The sequence below is a fragment of the Peromyscus maniculatus genome, chromosome 1 (assembly GCF_049852395.1).
Source record: "Peromyscus maniculatus bairdii isolate BWxNUB_F1_BW_parent chromosome 1, HU_Pman_BW_mat_3.1, whole genome shotgun sequence".
Lineage (NCBI taxonomy): Eukaryota > Metazoa > Chordata > Mammalia > Rodentia > Cricetidae > Peromyscus > Peromyscus maniculatus.
In genome coordinates, this window is record NC_134852.1 from 176,447,758 (window position 1) to 176,465,654 (window position 17,897).

At 40.5% G+C, this 17,897-nt stretch overlaps 1 protein-coding gene across 1 annotated transcript in view; it reads right to left on the bottom strand.

Moving 5' to 3' along the window:
* The window catches only part of Pip5k1b (phosphatidylinositol-4-phosphate 5-kinase type 1 beta), a 276,063-nt gene that overhangs the window by 152,441 nt on the left and 105,725 nt on the right, over positions 1-17,897 (bottom strand). The window contains exons 2-3 of the mRNA XM_076561464.1: positions 6,880-6,965; positions 2,682-2,750 (exon numbers count right to left, since the gene is read on the bottom strand). Of these exons, the coding sequence (XP_076417579.1) occupies positions 2,682-2,750 (69 nt within the window). The 5' untranslated portion in view covers positions 6,880-6,965. The remainder of the gene's footprint in view (positions 1-2,681; positions 2,751-6,879; positions 6,966-17,897) is intronic.

Genomic DNA, 17,897 nt, shown 5'->3' on the forward strand with positions numbered 1-17,897 from the left:
CATGTCACACTTCTCCCAGTCAACAGAAACATCTTCACAGACTCCTTTGGGGTCCTTCTTGTTCCTGGCAGTAGATGGGGAAGGGAGAGGTCCTTAACCTGGGTTATTTTCAGTCATTAGAAATAACGATCGCCAAGGCTCTTTACGAAACAGATCCATACTGCATCATCAGAGCTTCAGAACTCGGAAGGAAAGGACTTAAAATCACATCTAGAGGAGTGCAGGGTAGACTTGATGGCCTCATAGCCGGGGTTGGGGCGGGGCATCATTTCCAACATCTCTGTACACTTACAAAGTATTACTTTTATGTTTGCATGAAGGTCATGAGCAAAACATGAAGCTACGGGGGCAACTCATGCACTGTGCTGATGGAGAAGAAGGGAAGGAGGCAAATTTGTCATTCATTGGGACTACTAACCCAACCAGGGACCAACAGTCCCTGCAGTATTTAATCCGTATTTCTCCCTATTGTTGGAGAGGAAACTAGTTTCTCCCCCATTCCTTTGAGTCAACATTCATTAACTCTGAACATTTCACAACTAGAGTAATTGCTTTTAATAATCCCTTTTAATTTAAGTAATTCCTTTTAATAATATTCCTTTTACTAATCAGATCATCAAAAGATTCCTATACTATTGTGTTTCTTAAAGCATTGTTGGTGTGTTTGCACACGCATGTGCGTGCACCCAAAGGTCTTCTTAACTTTCTTCTGTCTCTTTCTATAGGAATTATTACAGCACCCAAGCTTTTCATTTTTATGACTTTCTCAACATTGCTGAGTCAAATATCCATTAATTGTAGAATCTTCTCAGCTTTCCTGCATTTTGGACCAGGGTACACTTGGCAAACAGCGGCATGTTGGGATCATATTCTTTCTATTATGTTTGTATGACAAAGGATTTCAGTCCAGAACCTTGGTGGATGCTGACTGAGGATACTATCTGATGCTGACGTAAAGTAATGACAGGCCGGTGACTTAAGTGTCTCTCCACCGTTCCCATGCTGACTGGGGATGTCCCACTCGTGTCTAAAGGTAAGAACTGGTATCACTATCACAGATAGGCTGGACACAGAAAGTTCCTAAGACCTGACATGTGAAATTCTTTAGTCTTTACCCTGCCAAATATTTTCACTGACCACACCATCACTTTAGATGGCAATGTCCATGTTTACATGTCTAGGTTTCTCTGAGTAGAAAAGGAGAGTTAAAAAGGATCTAGAGGAAAGGAGCCCTTAGGAAATCAATGCTTCACACAGACGCATGACCTGAATGCATGGTCAAAGCCAACATCTTGAGAAAGGTTCACACACTAGTTGTCCATCAAAGAATAGTAAGCAGAAACAAAAAAATAAGATATAGTAAATCTCTAATACACAAACCTCCTAATCCCAGGGAGCAGGAGGGCAAGAACTTGTAAAAGCTGTAACGTGTAAGGTTAACTTTTAAGTGGGAACGGTGGTGCTTAGGGCCATATTTTACCCAATAATGATAGCTTGACTGATTAGAGTCAAGAATTTTTCAGATTCAAAGAGAGGTAAGATACACTTGGAAGCCTGGAAAAAAAAAAAAGGTCTGTGGGAAGTGGACCAAAGACACAAAATCTTAGAGGGTTAAAAAAAAATGCAGGAGTGACAGCAATTCATACGTACACCTTTTTCCTTTCTTTCTTTCTTTTCTCTAATTTAAAGACCAAAAGTACTTAGTATTTTGCAGCGAGTCAAAGGACTCATATGCTAGGCATCGAATATCACATGTTACTGAGAGTCTTCTTCCTATGAACAATGAGAGAGGCAGGAAAATAACTATCTTCCCACACTTATCTTCAAATGGCAGCTGGGGTGTGTAGAAAGATGTACCTCAAAGATAGCCATGTCGTAATGCTTGGACCCGAGGAATATGCTATGTTATGTGGTAACAAAGAGTTTAGGCTAGTGAACATTATGGTTGTTGATCAACTAACTTTGAAATAAGGAAATTACTTTGCATTGTCTGGGAGGACACGGCGTAATTCACTGGTCCTTTGTAGTATTAAAAAGATACAGTCCAATAAAGACTCTTCCCTTGTTTGCAGCAGAAAGATGGGGGAGCATGGCTGATATGTAAAATTAAATTAAATTACAAAATAAAATTAAAAAAATGAGAATGAAGTTAAAATAAATTATATATTATAAATAGTAATATATTATGACTAAGTGAGAGAAGTCAAAATAGCAGACCTCATGAGTCAGTTGAAGAATTGAAATGTAGCATGATACAAACTATTAATCTCAAATATAGATACCACCTTGACATAGAGAAAATGAAAACAATTGAGTACTAATAAACAGGTTAAAAAAAAAAAAAGACTCCTCCAGCCACTGCTGGCATTGAGACAGAAGGAAGAGGTGATTCTGGGTACATCTGGTAACTGGATCGAACAAGGACTCAAATTCTCCCCTAACAGTTCTGGAAGGAATGCAGCTCTGTGGACACCAGCCACACCCCGTCAGACATCTGACCTTTACAACTCTGCAATGATACATTTTGTCATTTAAGCCACCAAGTTTTTGCTAATTCGGTAGAGCAGCAAGAGAAAGTAAGATGGTCAACAACAGCTTTGGAGGCAGAAAAGCCGTAACAACATCAACCTGGCAAACAGTGGAAGACTGCTCCTACTTTCTGGAGAAAGGAAAAGACTCACCTTTTTGTAGGTTTTTTCTTCGTTTTGTTTTCCAGGTACTGTGTCTCCATTTTCAGCAGTTGACGACATCTGCAAAGGAGAAATATTTCCATTGGAAATCTGAATGCTGTTCTTTCAATGCAACATAATAATGCTGTTAAAGAAAAAACACTTCACACATTGTTTTTGTTGTTGTTACTGCCATTGTTTTTTCAAAGAAAGACAAGGATACAAAGGAAAAAGAAAAAGAAAATCCAAGAGTATTTATTGGGAGAATACTTAACTCTAAGTCCGAAGAAAGATGCTGTAGACACTTAAAACCCTTTTCGTGTGGATAGATTTCTTGTTAAAAGCTATTTAAAATTTACTTTGCTTCAGATTGTTGTAAGAGCTCACTGTAAAATTATCTGGAAAGTACCAAAATTATGAATCAGAACACACACACAACTCCACTCTTAATTCTACTTCCCTGAAGCAGCTCCGTGAGTCATATTTTAGCACAGCTGTCTCACCTTTTGACATATGCATTTTGATATAAAAATGATAATATCCATCTTGGTGTTTTCATTGAACACTGATGTAATAAGAATGTGTCCCTTTTATGATTAAAAAAATCCTTCCTGGGAAAAGAATATTTTCTTTTAGATGCAAGGAGACATCACTGTGTGAATCCAATTGTGTGTGAGAACTTTAGTTAATAATGCTAATATTGATGGATAGTTGAAGTGGTCCAAAAATTTTGCTTCTGCAAATAATACAGTAATTATCTATGCTTATATCTTTGTCCAATATCAATGTTATCTTGGACTCAATTCCTAGAATGACTAAGTCATACCAAGGTATTAACACTTCAAAGCTCTTACTAATATACTAGTAAGTTGCCTTCCAAGAAGTCTATACTCACTCATAGCCCTATCTGTAGTGAGTGGGAGCTTGTCTTATTGACTACTAGATTTTAGATATCTTTGATAATTTGATAGGTCAAATAAGGGCAATCCTCATTTTAATTTTAATTTTTGAAAATTACTAATGAAGATTAAATTTTCCCCACATCATTGTTATCTCTTTGTATGTTTCTTTTGAGTTTCCCATACTTTTGCTAACTATCTATTAGGGTCTTAGTATTTTAAATCTATAATTGTTAGTAGTATTTGTAATTTCCCTTTTAACTCTAAGTTTTGGGACTATCACTTTATTACTAAGCACATTATTAGTGTTTTTCCATGCTGCTATGTGCCTTTTAATTTGTTTTTAAAATTTTGATGCAGAGAGGTTTTAGTTTTACATATGCAAAACTATGTATTAACTTTTCTAGTTTTTTAAGTGCATTTAAGATAAAATATTTTTCTAACTGATAGACATTAGATATTCAAACATGTTTTTTTTTTTATTTGTTTTTGTTGTTGTTTTGTTTTGGTGCCTGTCCTGGAGCTCCCTCTATAGACTAGGCTGGCCTCAAACTCACAGAGATCCGCCTGGCTCTGCCTCCCAAGTGCTGGGATTAAAGGCGTGTGCCACCACCGCCCGGCTCAAACATGTATTTTTAAACACTTAATAGGCATTCATATTTGACTTCAAATTCATAAAAAACTAAAGCCTGTTACTTCTGTGATAAATAAGGGCACCTACATCATCAGGGAGCCGCAAAACTTCAGGATCTTTTTTAAATTACTAAAAAAAATGTAACATATCCTAACTTGGTCATATTTTTCCCCGCCCCTAACTCTTCCTAGATCTTTCTTACCTCCTTTCTCACCCAATTTCATATCTGCCCCTCTCAAAAAAAAAAAAAAAAAAAAGACAAAAAATAACTAATTAAAACAGCCAAACAAACTTTAAAAATAGAAACATCAAAACAAAATGTGCACAACAAACCCAAACAAACATGAAGTCTGATTTGTATTGGCCAACTACTCCCTGCCTTGGGGCCTGATCTGGAGTGGGGTTGACACACTCAGTGAAACTCCACTGGAGAAAGCCGATATTCACGTTCCCAGCAGGAGTCAACTGCAAATAGCTTCTTGGTTAGGAGTGGGACTCTGTGCCTGCTCCCTCTCTGTGCTGAGATTCTGTCTGGTTTGAACCAGTGGGGGTCTTACGGGCGCTATCAGAGTCTCTGTGAGTTCAGACATGTTCCAGTCCTGTTGGGTCTGGAAGATGTTGTCTTCCTCGGAGTCATCCAACCACCTCTGGCTCTTGCAATCTTTCTGCCTCTTCTTTCATTTAGATCCCTAAGCCTTGAGGGGAGAGGTTTTGTGAAGACATATCATCTACGGTTGAATGCTCCAAAGTCTCTCACTTTCTGCTCACGGTCCAGTTTGGAACTCTTTGTTAATTACCATTGACTCCAAGAATACTTCATGATCTTAAATTACACGAATGGCATTTAATACCCCAGGGAGAGACAGATCTGACTTTCCTACAGGATTTTGAATCCTAGTCTTTTAGTAAGTACAGTATTTGTGGCATCAAAGAATTAGCCAGCCATGTCTCCACACCTGAACTAAATAACTGAGTTCACTCTTGATGTTGGGTGCTTGACATCACTAAGGCCATTTAGAAGAATGAAGATATGGACTTAGATGAGCCCACCTCACCAGGTCTACTGCTACCACAATTAACCTCCTGCCCCACACACACCCTCTTTCCTCTCACACCGACTCCATTCAACCTGTCCGTATTATAACTGGGAGTCCACAAAGACATCTGTTTCACTAAAAGTCTGCTTTATTTGTTTAAAGAAGAACCGATTTTTCCCCCAAGTTTCCTTAGAATAGTATTTCCACGGGGTTCTGAATAAAATGCTAGGAAGATTAAAATACTTGAAAGACTCAGTGATATCAGCTCAGGAAAAAAAGCCACCCTTCAGCTCAGGATAAAACGCCAACCTTGAGTCTCTCAAGAGAAGAAGGACCTCCCTGAAGAATGCCATGTGAGCAGCTGTGCTTCTCAGACCCTCAGCTTTGAAAATGGAAACCACTTCAACAGCCACTCTGTGGGGAGTTGAGAAACAACCTCTGGGAAATGGACTAATTGACAAGAATGGAGGGCAGTGAGCAGAGAATCTCCAAGTCGATTCATTACTTTGTAAATCACTCCTGACCTGACAGTGGGGAAGAGAAGGTGGAAACTATGCCAGTGTATTCAATTCACTTAAATTCCTTTTTAGAAGCACAACACAGACAAAGGAGGGCCACGGTAGTGATGGGTGGCCTATCCATTGCTGATAGTGCTTCTGCCCCCCACCCTGGAGTAGTGTTACAAATGAAATCTGATCAATATCTATTGATATTCTCCCTTTATCACTCCTAAAGAGGCAACTGAGTTCAAAGTTGTTATTTTCTTCTCTTCCTGATATAGAATATTATGACCAAAGCCACTTAAGGGAGAAAGGTCTTATTTTAGTTCTAAGTCCAGCTCATTGCTGTGGGGAAATCAAGGCCCGGGAGCCAGAAGCATCTACTCACATTATGTCTCCAGCAAGCGGAGAAAACAATTATTTACTTGCCTGTTTTCAGCTCACTCTGTTTTATACATACCAGAATCATTGTTCGGGAACACAAAACTCTCACCCACAGTAGCCAGTTTTCCCACCTCAGCCAATGCAATCAAGATGATCCCCCACAGGCATGTCCAGAGGCCTGTCTCCCTGGATATTCCAGACCTCCCAAACTGACAACACTGATGGCCACAAGAGCAAACTACAGGGGACTGTTAAACTGGCCACAGTGGAGTCACTCTCTGTCCTTACTTAGGCTTGTTATGTTTCTGCACTGGGAACAATACCTACTTGCAAGTATGTCAACCAAGATAATCAGAGATGACAACATTATGATCACCCTATCTCTATAAAAGAAAGGAGGGAAGATGTTCTGAGAAGTACTGCTGATTTACCTAAAGATGAGATTGCAAATGAATTCAGCATTCTTTTTAACATTTTGCTATAGAGTATTTGTTTAAAATGAAGAATTCTAGGGTGATTAAATATTAGCCAGGCATCACAATTCATGGCATTTTCCTCCCCTGCCATGCTCTGTCCCTCCACACACGGACAGATATTCAAAACTTTCCATGTCCTGTTTGCTTGATGTTTGTTTGAAATTTGATACGGCCAACGTTAAATGTCATGAACGAGGTAGGTAAATAAAGACACAGCAGGAAAATTAAGTGCTGTGTAGAGCATCTGTCAGGATTAGGGATACAGAATACGTTTCCTTACCTTTGTAAATAAAATGGCAAGTCATCTGTAGTTGGTAGTGATGGGTGGCCGACTCATTGTTGACGCTGCTTTTGTCCCCCAGGTTCCTGTTAGAAAAGAGATCACTGGTCAATATTGAGTGATAATCCTCATTTCCTGTTCCCCCAAAGGATCAGATGTGGCTCTAGGATTGAGTAGCGAGACTACAGGGAGGGGTGCACATGAAGGAGTAAATAAAGTAGGTACCAAGAGGATAAACCATAGGACCCAATGTGTACTAAATATACTGTAGTGTCCAATTTAACTTTCAAGTCCCTACTTGACCCAGCAAAGGACATGATTTGCATCTAGATACGGAGTCTCCAACAGATAAAAGCAGTGACTCAAACCACAGAGGCTGGACTGGATATTCCTTTATTAGTTTTCATACAGGATTCTTTTCTTGACATGTAAATAATCTTTCAACAGTAGTTATATGATAAATCAACTGATTTTTTTTTATCAGCATTGCTTAGATAATATACTCCAAACAATACTTCCACAAACTTTTGGTTGTAATTATATTTAGCATAGAAGAGATAGCAGCTCATTGTAATTGTTGTTGGTTGTTTTTGATCTTTTGGGGGGCCCGCCACCCAGCTCCCAAATAAATCACACATGAAAGCTTATTCTTAATTATAAATGCCTTAATTATAAACAAGGCCTTAGCTTGTTTCTTGCCAGTTTTTCTTAAATTAGTCCATCTACCTTTTGCCTCTGGGCCTTTTCCTTTCTTCTGTATATCTTACTTTCATTCTTACTCCATGGCTGGCTGTGTGGCTGGGTGGTTGGCCCCTGATGGCCTCCCCTTCTTGTTCTCTGGCTCTTCCTTCTCTTTTTTTCCTTCCATTTATTCTCTCTGCCTGCCAGCCCCACCTATCCTTTCTCCTGACTTGTTATTGGCCATTCAGCTCTTTATTAGACTACCAGGTGTTTTAGACAGACACAGTAATACAGCTTCAAGGAGTTAAACAAATGCAACATAAAAGAACGCCATACATCTTTGCATCATTAAAACAAATGTTCCACATCATAAACAAATTTAACACATCTTAAATTAACCACAACAGTAATCTTTTTTTTTTCAGCACCAGAGATTGAACCCAAGGCATGCAGTTTACCATGGAACTACACTCTCATACCTTTTTATTGTATGCCCAGGCAAGATCTTGCTAAGTTTCCCAGGTAGCCTTGAATTTGCTATATTCCTACCTCAGCTTCCTGAGTATCAGGAATTGCAGGCACATGCCACCATGCCTTAATCATATTCAACTTTAAACTGTAGACTGTTTATGTATAACGTAAAAATAAGTAAGGTCTTATACTCATATCCCCCTAGAGATAATCAACATCAACAATTTGTTGCATTGCTATAAAAAAAAGTCTCCCCTACGCTTGTTGCTTGCATGAGCGTGCGTGTGTGCACAGACACACATTTCCACTTGCTCTTAGCAGTACTGATATATATATATGTACATACACATATCAGTATGTATATATATATACACATATATACTATATATATGCATCGTCCTGTTTAAAATAACTGTACAGTACAGATTAAGCAACTGTGGACATCCTAAATGGAATATCTGTATCAGCTTGCCCACCCCCAAAAGCTCAGGGTATATCATGGAAGAGGGGGCAGAGAGATTGTAAGAGTCAGAGGTTGGGGAGGAATTGGGCAAAACTGTGTCTCCTGGATATGACATCATCAATTCAGTCATGAACTCACTGCAGTTGTGCACCACACAAGACCTTTTTTAAAAAAGTATATACTGAGGGGTGACCTGGATGCTTTGTTATGAGGTTTTGGTACTAAGGATACATTTCATAAAAATGCAAGACTTTATATACAACCAATTTTTATTCAACTCTTAGAATTTGTAACATCTCTGGATAAAATTTTAGTAATTTGCAATTTGTTAGAATATCATCCATTATACTTAGATTTTAAACCTTATTGCCATAATGTTTCCCATTATACTGTTGTTGGATTATTTTAAACCATCTGCACTCTGACAAACATCTATTGCCTATTTCTAATGTTCTGTGTGTTTATACAGACTCAAATATTCTAGACAGCCTTTTTATTATTGGAATTCTTTTTAATTGTTCTGTGGACATTTTCATTCACTATTTTTTTAAGGAAAAGCCATTTAAATTTTCTATTTACTCCCTCTCCCTCAAATCATTAATTTAATGCAGACCTGAGTTGTAAGAAATAGAATGAGGGAGCTGGGAAGATGGCTCAGTGGTTGAGAACACTTAATGCTCTTGCAGAGGACCCAGGCTCAGTCCCCAGTACCCATAACTGCTTCTAACTTCAGTTCCAATACCCTTTCCTGGCCTCCAAGGGCTCCTGAACAGACATGGCACACAGAAACTCACATAAAATAAATAAATACAATTTAAAAATAATACAGTTAAAATTGGAAATGTCCCCCAAACTATTTGCAGATAACTAAACATATGAAAAAGAAAAATTACAACAAAAGACTCCATTTTAGGGGGCTGGAGCGATGGCTCAGTGGTTAAGAGCACTGACTGCCTTCCCAGAGGACCCGGGTTCAACTCCCAGCAACCACATGGCAGCTCACAACTGTCTGTAACTCCAGTTCCAGGGGACCTGACACCCATGGCAAAACCCCAATGCACATAAAATAAAAATTAAAAAAACTTTAAAAAAAAAACCCTCAGTTTTATAGACTCAGTAACATGAGATTAGAATCTGGAAACTGTATATAGTTCCTGAAACTGAAAATAAACTACTTGTTCATTTATTTATTTATTTACTTTTGTCTTTTGTTTTCGAGACAGGGTTTCTCTGTGTAGCTCTGGTGGTCCTGAATCTCCCTCTGTAGACCAGGCTGCCTACCTCTCCCTCCCTAGTGCTGGGATTAAAGGCATGCACCACCACTGCCTGGCTTGTTCAATTATTTTTATCAAGAGCATTGTATGACTTTAAGACCCTGCTTTTCCAAGGAGGAAATTCAATTAAAATTATTTTTACTTAAAAAAAGGCTTGTGTTCAGCTTCCCTCTCCCACGTTCTGATTATATATATATATATATATATTAATTTAAATAATACATATATATACATATATTTTTAATTTAAAAAGAAAAAAATCACTTCTGATGGCTTGAAATTCAAAATTTTGAAGATTTACAAAAAACACCTCTTAGTTCAGAATCTCAAGAACTATACATGAGAACTGATAAAGATAATTAGGTCAAACAATACCAATTACTGGCCAGCTACTGGCATTCTGTTTTTTTCTAGTTCCCTCAAGGAAAACTTTTAACTTAAATTTTCAACAGAGTAATTCCTAAAGATATGTACAAGTAAAATGAGAGATTTTGCTATGTAGTCTTTAGAAGATATAGTTTTCATATTATCCTGATACCCAAACTTACTCCAAATCACAATTAGCATATTAACTTTGTCAGGCACAGTTGTACGCAGTTCCAGAAAGCAACAGCGCATCACCAAGCTCTATTCACCCAGGAAAAACAGGACTGGTCCTACTCACTTCAGAACAATTAAATCCCAGCTATTTGATAACGTTCCAGTCTAGGTGACAACAATGAAGTTTATGGATATCTGCATATTTCATCTTGACTTTCCAAAGTGGCCAAAGGGAGTTCCTCACAAGTTAGCTGTACCCGGCCGAAGCTGAAGAAGCTGTAACTTCATCACCTGACCCATATTTCCAGTGCTCTTTAATTTATCTTAAAAGAAGGCTGACTGAGGATTCATTTCTACCAGCCACCAAAGCCAGCGAGGCTGAGTCAGTCACGGTGAATGTGTGATGATGAATTTGGCTATTGTGTCTGAGTGTGTCTACCACTCAGACGACTTGTAGATCCCAGGGCCTCCTTCACCTTAAAGGCAGAGGTGCCACGGATTTCCCAACTGTTCCCCTTCTTCTTCAAGCTACTTCTCAATCTCCTTCAAGACAAGATTTGAATCCAACACCCTTCAACTGGTGGAAGTAGCTTCAATCTGATGCAATCAATAGGAACTGATGGCATCAGGAAGAGACATCTTGTAGAGGCCTTTCATTTCATTGTTAATACTTTTGCTTTTCCTGTTATTAATTCTTCCTTGGGCTAGAGACATAGCTTGGCAGCAGAGCACTTGCCTAGTTTGTTCAAGGTTCTGGGTTCAATCCCCAGTACTGTCAAAAACATTCCTTCATTTGGGAGGGGTTTAAAACTTAGATATAATCCTTTTATTTTTCATTCTTTTTAGAAAAAAGTAATAGTGTTCCTCAACACATTAATGATATTGCCATTAAGTGATTGTTTTTGTTTTAATGGTACGTCAGGCAGCCCAGACTGGTCTCCACCTTGACATGTGGTTGACAGTCACTTGGATCTATGATTCTCCAGCCTTCACCTCCAGAGCATTGGGATTAAACTCATGTATGATACCATGTGGGGGTCTTGTGGTGCTGAGGACCGAATGCAGGCCTAGCTAAATACTAGGGACTGAGGCAGGATCTTGCTACACAGCTCAGACTGGCCTTGAACTTATAATCCTCCTGTCTCAGCCTCCTGAGTGCTGGCATTACACGTGTTTCCATACCCGCCTGGTGTAAAGTGTGGGTGGACTGCATTCTCCCCCATTCTCCCTTTCTGTTGGGGATCAAAACTAGGGCCTGATGCTTGATGGGTAAGCACTCTACCACTGACCTACATCCCCAAGTTTGCTATTCTAAATTTTATCATACACCAGCTACCAAAAGCACCAGATTGAGTCTGCTCCCGCCAGTTCTACAGTTTGTTTTTACTAGTATTTCTTAAAATGGACTTGTACAGTTTTTAATCTGAATTTGCTACTTGATAGGAGATAAAAAAATTCACATCTGTTGTGAAGAATTATATTTTGGCTTGTTTCCAACATACATTCTTATAATTAATTATACTTGTTACTGTATTTATTATTTCTTATTCCTTTGCTGGATTTATTTTTTCTTCCTGGTAATTTAAAAGTTCCATATATACTTGTTCATAGTTATCATTCTACTTTAAATCAATTTAAAAAATCTTTCTTTTGTTGTTGCAATACTGGGGGTCAAACCTAGGGCATTTCCCACAGTGGGTAAGCACTCTACGACTGAGTTATATTCCCAACTATATTTTTTTCAGTAAAAACAAAATGACTATATACGTCCCTGATTCCCAGGTATTTTTCCCATGCCATAATGCGTTTTGTGTGTGCATATTTGTGTGTGCGTGTGTGCGTGTGTGACAGGGTCAGCAAACATCTCAGCTCACAGCTAGCACCTTCCGAGTCAGCCTCTGCAGGGAGTCAGTCACCCTAGGTCATAACCTCCTGGGGCAGCCTTTTCTGCGGTCAGATGACAAGGCAGTACTCTTCCTCATGCAGTCAGCCCAGGCTCTGTGGTTTCTTCATGGGAGTTTGTGCTTCCTCATAGCTTGCTTTAGCTCCCTTAGGCTGCTTTATCAGAGGACCATAGGCTTAAAGTGACAAATTTGTTTTCCCACAGTTTTCAAAGCTGAAAGTTCAAAATCAAGTCTCTTACAGGGCCATGATCTCTCTGAGACTCTGGGTAGACCCATTCCTCACCTCTCTGTGGAGGCCCACAAAGGTTTCCTAGTGAGATCTGAGCTTGCTTTACCCAGCAGGGCTACCTAGAGGATTGCTTGACCCCTTGTGTGCACTTGGCTGTGCTAAGGGGAGGTCTTTTGCTCCAGTCCTTGGCAGTCCTATAAAAGGTCCTTTAGAAGATAGAGAAGGGGTCAGTGGATACTGATCCAGGCCCTCCCGAGACTATCCTGTGTTTCTATTTCTCTCCCCTCTATCCTTCTATCTAAATATTTCTCCCTCCTCCCTCCTCAAGCGTACCCTGTGGAAAAAATGGGAGCAGGCCTCCCACAGAGAAATGGGTAGGCATCCCATACCTCTCCCTAATTTTTGGTGGTGGCCATGCATCTTTTCATTCTTTGGCTTATACTCCATCACTCCAGTCTTGGCCTCTTTCACCCCACAGCATATTCACCAGGTGTCCCTGTCTGCACTTGACATTTTCCTTATTTCCTGAACCACTCTTGCTTAGAGCCTAACCCAACAACTTCATCCTCACTTGAGATCACGTGCACAAGTACTTGAAGTTAGGCCTTTAATGTATATATTTTTGGAGAGCACAATTCTCACAACACAGTTAATTCTTCATACATGTCATGCACCTAAAACTTAGTTCCAGCACCTGCTTCTAGAGAATCCAACCTGTGACATCTCTTTTTCTCTTCCTTAAGCACAGATAAGCACACTTGGGATGTTTTTCATTTTCTCATTTCCCACTTTAGACCATCCCTCAAACATTTTCTCATAGTCAGGACCACTTCTGCTTCAAGGAGTCTTAATGACTGACAGTTCACAGTCCCATCGTTTAGACTTGACCACACATTGTGATGGTTGATCATTATTGCCAACTTGGCTGGATTTAGAATCATCTAGAAGACACACTTGAAGAGTCTGGAAGAGATTCCAGAGAGGTTTAAGTAAGTAGGGAAGGTACATTCTGAATGTGAGTGGCACAATCCTCTGGGTTGGGTTTGGACTGAGTAGAAAGGAGAAAACAGAAAGTAAGCGAGCACCACTATTCGTCAGTCTTGGCCCTCTGGATACAATGTAACCATTTGTCCATATTCCTGCTTCCGTGCCTTCCCCAACTAATGGACTATATCCCCTCCAACTGCAAGGCAAAGCCACCCCTCCCTTTCCTTGGATTGCTTTTGTCCAGGATTTTGTCACAGAGAAGCAAAAAGTAGCTAACGCATTTGATCAGGCTTGCTGCTACCCACTTTCTTTGGTTCTTTGACCTCCCCTGTCCTGATGCTTTTGGTTCCGTTCTCATCTGATGGAAGTACTTCTAGCAGTTCCTCCGGGAGCAGTGCACAGACTCACTCCGATTCACTCCATGTGTAGAAATAGCTTTCCTTCATCCTCATGAATACATCTTTCTGGCAGTAGAAGGCTCTTAGTTCACTATCCTTTTCTTTGTGTCCCTCGTTTCTAGGGAAGCACTTCCATGTTAGAGCCCCAGGAGCCTGTTTTGGGATTTTTCTTCATCTGGAAAGCTGTGTGTTTTCTTTTTCAATACACAGTTCAAAATTCCCCAATGACCAAGCTTTTGTTTCTCATTCATCTTCCCCGTAAAGTAAAATTGATGAGAAGCTAATATATGGAGATCCCAGTTGATGATCTGACACAAACCATGAGGAAATTTTAGACTCTCTCAGTGAGGAACAGACTGCATATCCTCCAGGCAGTCCTCTGTGAATGGCATTCTTCACAATAACCCTTTTGATACGAATTGGACAGGGTTGCATTCATAGTATCTGCCAGGGCACAGACTGCAGAAAATCCAATGGCCAATTAAGGAAATAATCTCCTTAGGAAATGTGTTGAAATGCAATTTGACTCATGATTCCAAGTTAAAGCTCATTAAAAAAAAAAAAAAAAACTTCTGAAATTAAACACAGCCATCTTCTACGGTCACATAGTAAGATATGGAGAGAGAAAGCTGGGTACCCTAACACAAGCCAGGAAATGAGAGGGTCTGCCATTGTTTGTGACTCTGATTATCTACCTGTGTTTCTGGTGTGTACTGTCTGGATTCTGTTACCTTAAAGAGCAAATAACTCAGGAGCTGGGGGAGGCTCAGTTGGTGAAGTGCTTCTTGTACAAGCACAAAGACTTGGGTTTGATCTCCCGTGTAGAAGGCCAGGCATGGTGGGCTGTACATACTTGTAATCCCAGTGCTGGGGAGGCCAGCAGGTAGAGCGCTGGAGCTCACTGGCCAGCCAACATAGCAGAATTGGTAAGCTGGGGTCCATGAAGAGATTGTCCCAGAAAACTGGATAGATGGTTCCTGAGGAACACCCGAGGTTGATCTCTGGCTTCATATGTGTACTCACTAACATGCACCTGTGCCCAAATACTTTTGTGTCGACACACATATGTCCTCTCATATACAGGAAGGAGAAATCATTAATACTATCCCCACCTAAAGCGTTCACCTTTGACCATACTTGGGCATAAACCCAGCTTGTGGCGGACACATCATCTCCCCTTCGTCTACAACCTATATAAATTCCCTGCTTTAGTTTGGGGTGTATGACTTCTGCCTCAATCTCTGGGACTGGAAAACTCACCTAGGAGTTGCTTTGCTCAAATAAATCTGTTCTTTTGCTTTTTCAATTCGACTTGATCTGGCTTACTGTGTATTATTGGGGTACAGAAAACCTATTACCTGGCAGAACGCAGAAGCTAAACTACAGTCGAGGCCCCTAAGGACCACCTGCTAAAACCAGCTGATCCCATAGAGTACTTGAGCTAGGCAGATGAATTCCCTGAACAGATCAAGAGTGAGGAATGATGAAGGACAAGCATGCCAGTGACCGGACAGACAGCAAACCAGAAATGAAAATGAGAGAGAGAAGGTAGATGTGAGGTGAGGAGTGTAAGAATCACGGCTCTCAATGGAAAGGTGGACTGTGAGCAGCTGGCAAAAGAGCCTCCATTTTTATGACTCTTGGGTAAGAGCTTCAGTGGATCACAAGCAGAGCTGCCGAGTTCCACCTCTGGCCTCAGTGAGCTGACGTGTGACAGAAGAGTAAGGCTAGGACACCGGACAGTCATATGTCAATGGCTCGCAGCCCAGGTTAGAGGTGGGAGAGGTGAGACCAGACTCCGAGCCACTGGACTTCAGATCCAATGTTCTTTCCAGGGTGGTAACACCCCGCCTTCTACTCCTTAAAAACAACTAGAAGACTAATACATGCTATGCCGCATTTTTGAATTTGTAAATGCAACTGAAAGGTTGGCCTACAGTATTAGTTCACATAATTATTTCATGTAAAAACGTGTTCTACTTTAGTGAGTCTCAACCTAGAGGGCATTCTTAATTTCCAAGGTGGAGGGGGAGCTGTTTAAAACAGCTCCACAGCTACTGAATGTTTTAGATGCTATATCATACCTAGGGGCCATGATGGAGGGCTTTAGCGGGAAGCTTACAGTCCCAGATTCTTAGCTAGGTCCACATACTTCACACCGGCGGATTTGAGGCAAGGTCAAATGAGGAGGAAAAGTGGCTAATTATCCAGATAGGTCAACAAACAGACACCAGGGGGGAGGGATCCTAACTACAAGCCCTTCCTGGTTTCAAGAACAAAACAGCTCCTTAAACACCAAGGCAGTGTGCTAACTAGTTCTAATGCTGACCAAGGCTATAAAGTCCCGGATTCTGTCCATCTCTGCTGCTGCCCCTCTGTGACCTCAGACTCTCACTCAGGTTTCTTCTATCATAAGTTGTGCTGACCCAGTAAGGAGTTCTGGTGTGGTGCTGTTGCCAAATTCCTCAGATACAGCCTCACTTCAATCCTGTTTGGAGTGAGAAGGGGTCAGGAATTATTTAATCATCTGAGTGTTCCTGCCCCATGGAAACTGAGCATCCATAAGACATCCATATTTCAACGTTCTCCAGCCATTCAGGCTGTGTGTACATTCACATTTTCTAAATTCCTCAGAAACAAAAGGCAGATAAAGTATGTGTGGCCCTCGGTCACTTGTGCATGTCACAGCTAATCATTTTTACTTTAACCATCCTCTTTTCTTGTTCATTATGAAGACCAAATCAATCCATTCTTTCATTCATTCAATAAACGTTTAATGAGTATCACATGTCAGGTAGTGAGCCTGGCTCCAGGGCCATAATGGCAAAGACAGGGCCTAATTCTCACAGAAATCATGTCAGTGGGAGGGAAGGCAGGAGGAACATGCAAACAGCCATGCACAATGTGGCATGCGCTTTGTTCTGGAGTTTTGCAGGAGGAACTGGGTCAGTCCAGTCTGTGAGGGTCACAGAAAGTTCCATTATCTGAGGAGGACAGAAATTGAACGTAAGCACTGTGCAGAGGACACAAGTGGAGAGGCAGCCTGGTGTAAGTGTCAACAGCCTTGCTGGGAAGAAAGTACCGCCATAACCCCCTGTGTGTCCGAGAAGAGGCCCAGCATCCCTCAGTGAGGCATTTGGTGACAAGCAACAATAACAAAGGTGCAGAAGGGGGAGAAAGATTCCAAACCGCAATGGGCCATTCTCCAAAACGCCACGATGGGCACCCAAACCACGCCAAGCTGAAAATAACCCTTGACATAGTTTCCAAAGTTAGACATGTCTACACTTTTCAGACTGGGAAAAATAAACCCTCTTGTTATATTAAGAAATCACATTCTCAGAGCTTTAAAGAACATAATATTTGCATAAACTCTTGAAGTGCAGAAAATTTGTATGCTATATGATTGCATAATGGAAGCCACATATACATACGTATGTCCAGATGTACGGTATGTTACATGTTCTATGAGAAGTTCTAAAAATAGAACCAGAGTCTAATATTCATTGTAAATATTCTAATAGCCAATGTAAAGCACTCCTATTCTTATGGAGAAAAATAATTTAAATGGAGCTTCAGTCTGGATTTCTAATATTTATATAGCCGAGCCACTGCCAAAACCGAGTCCAAATGACAGCACCTGCTCTCTTTGAATCCAAAGGGACATCAATCAAAACAAATTGTAGGCTCATACTCTCTCATAAAACACATGCATCAACCCTCACAATGGCTCTCACAAAGTGAACCAACAGAATGGCTTGAAATGGTGATAACAAAGGCCCAGCATAAAATGAACCACTTGTAATTCGTTTTCCCAACAAAGGTTATGCCAGAAGAATTCATAAGCCGTTTCCAAACCGTTTCACCACGGGCAACGGACAGAAGAAAGTTGCTGGTACAAACATCTATGAGTCACATGCTGCCTTCTGACCAGCGTTGCTCACGGTCTCTCATGGAAACACCACCATAGCCGGACATTCCCCTCCTTGTTTTTAAATCCTAAACACACAAAGACCTAATGTGTTTGTGCATATTTGGCAGGCATGCCAGAGGGAGGAAAAAACACGTCAG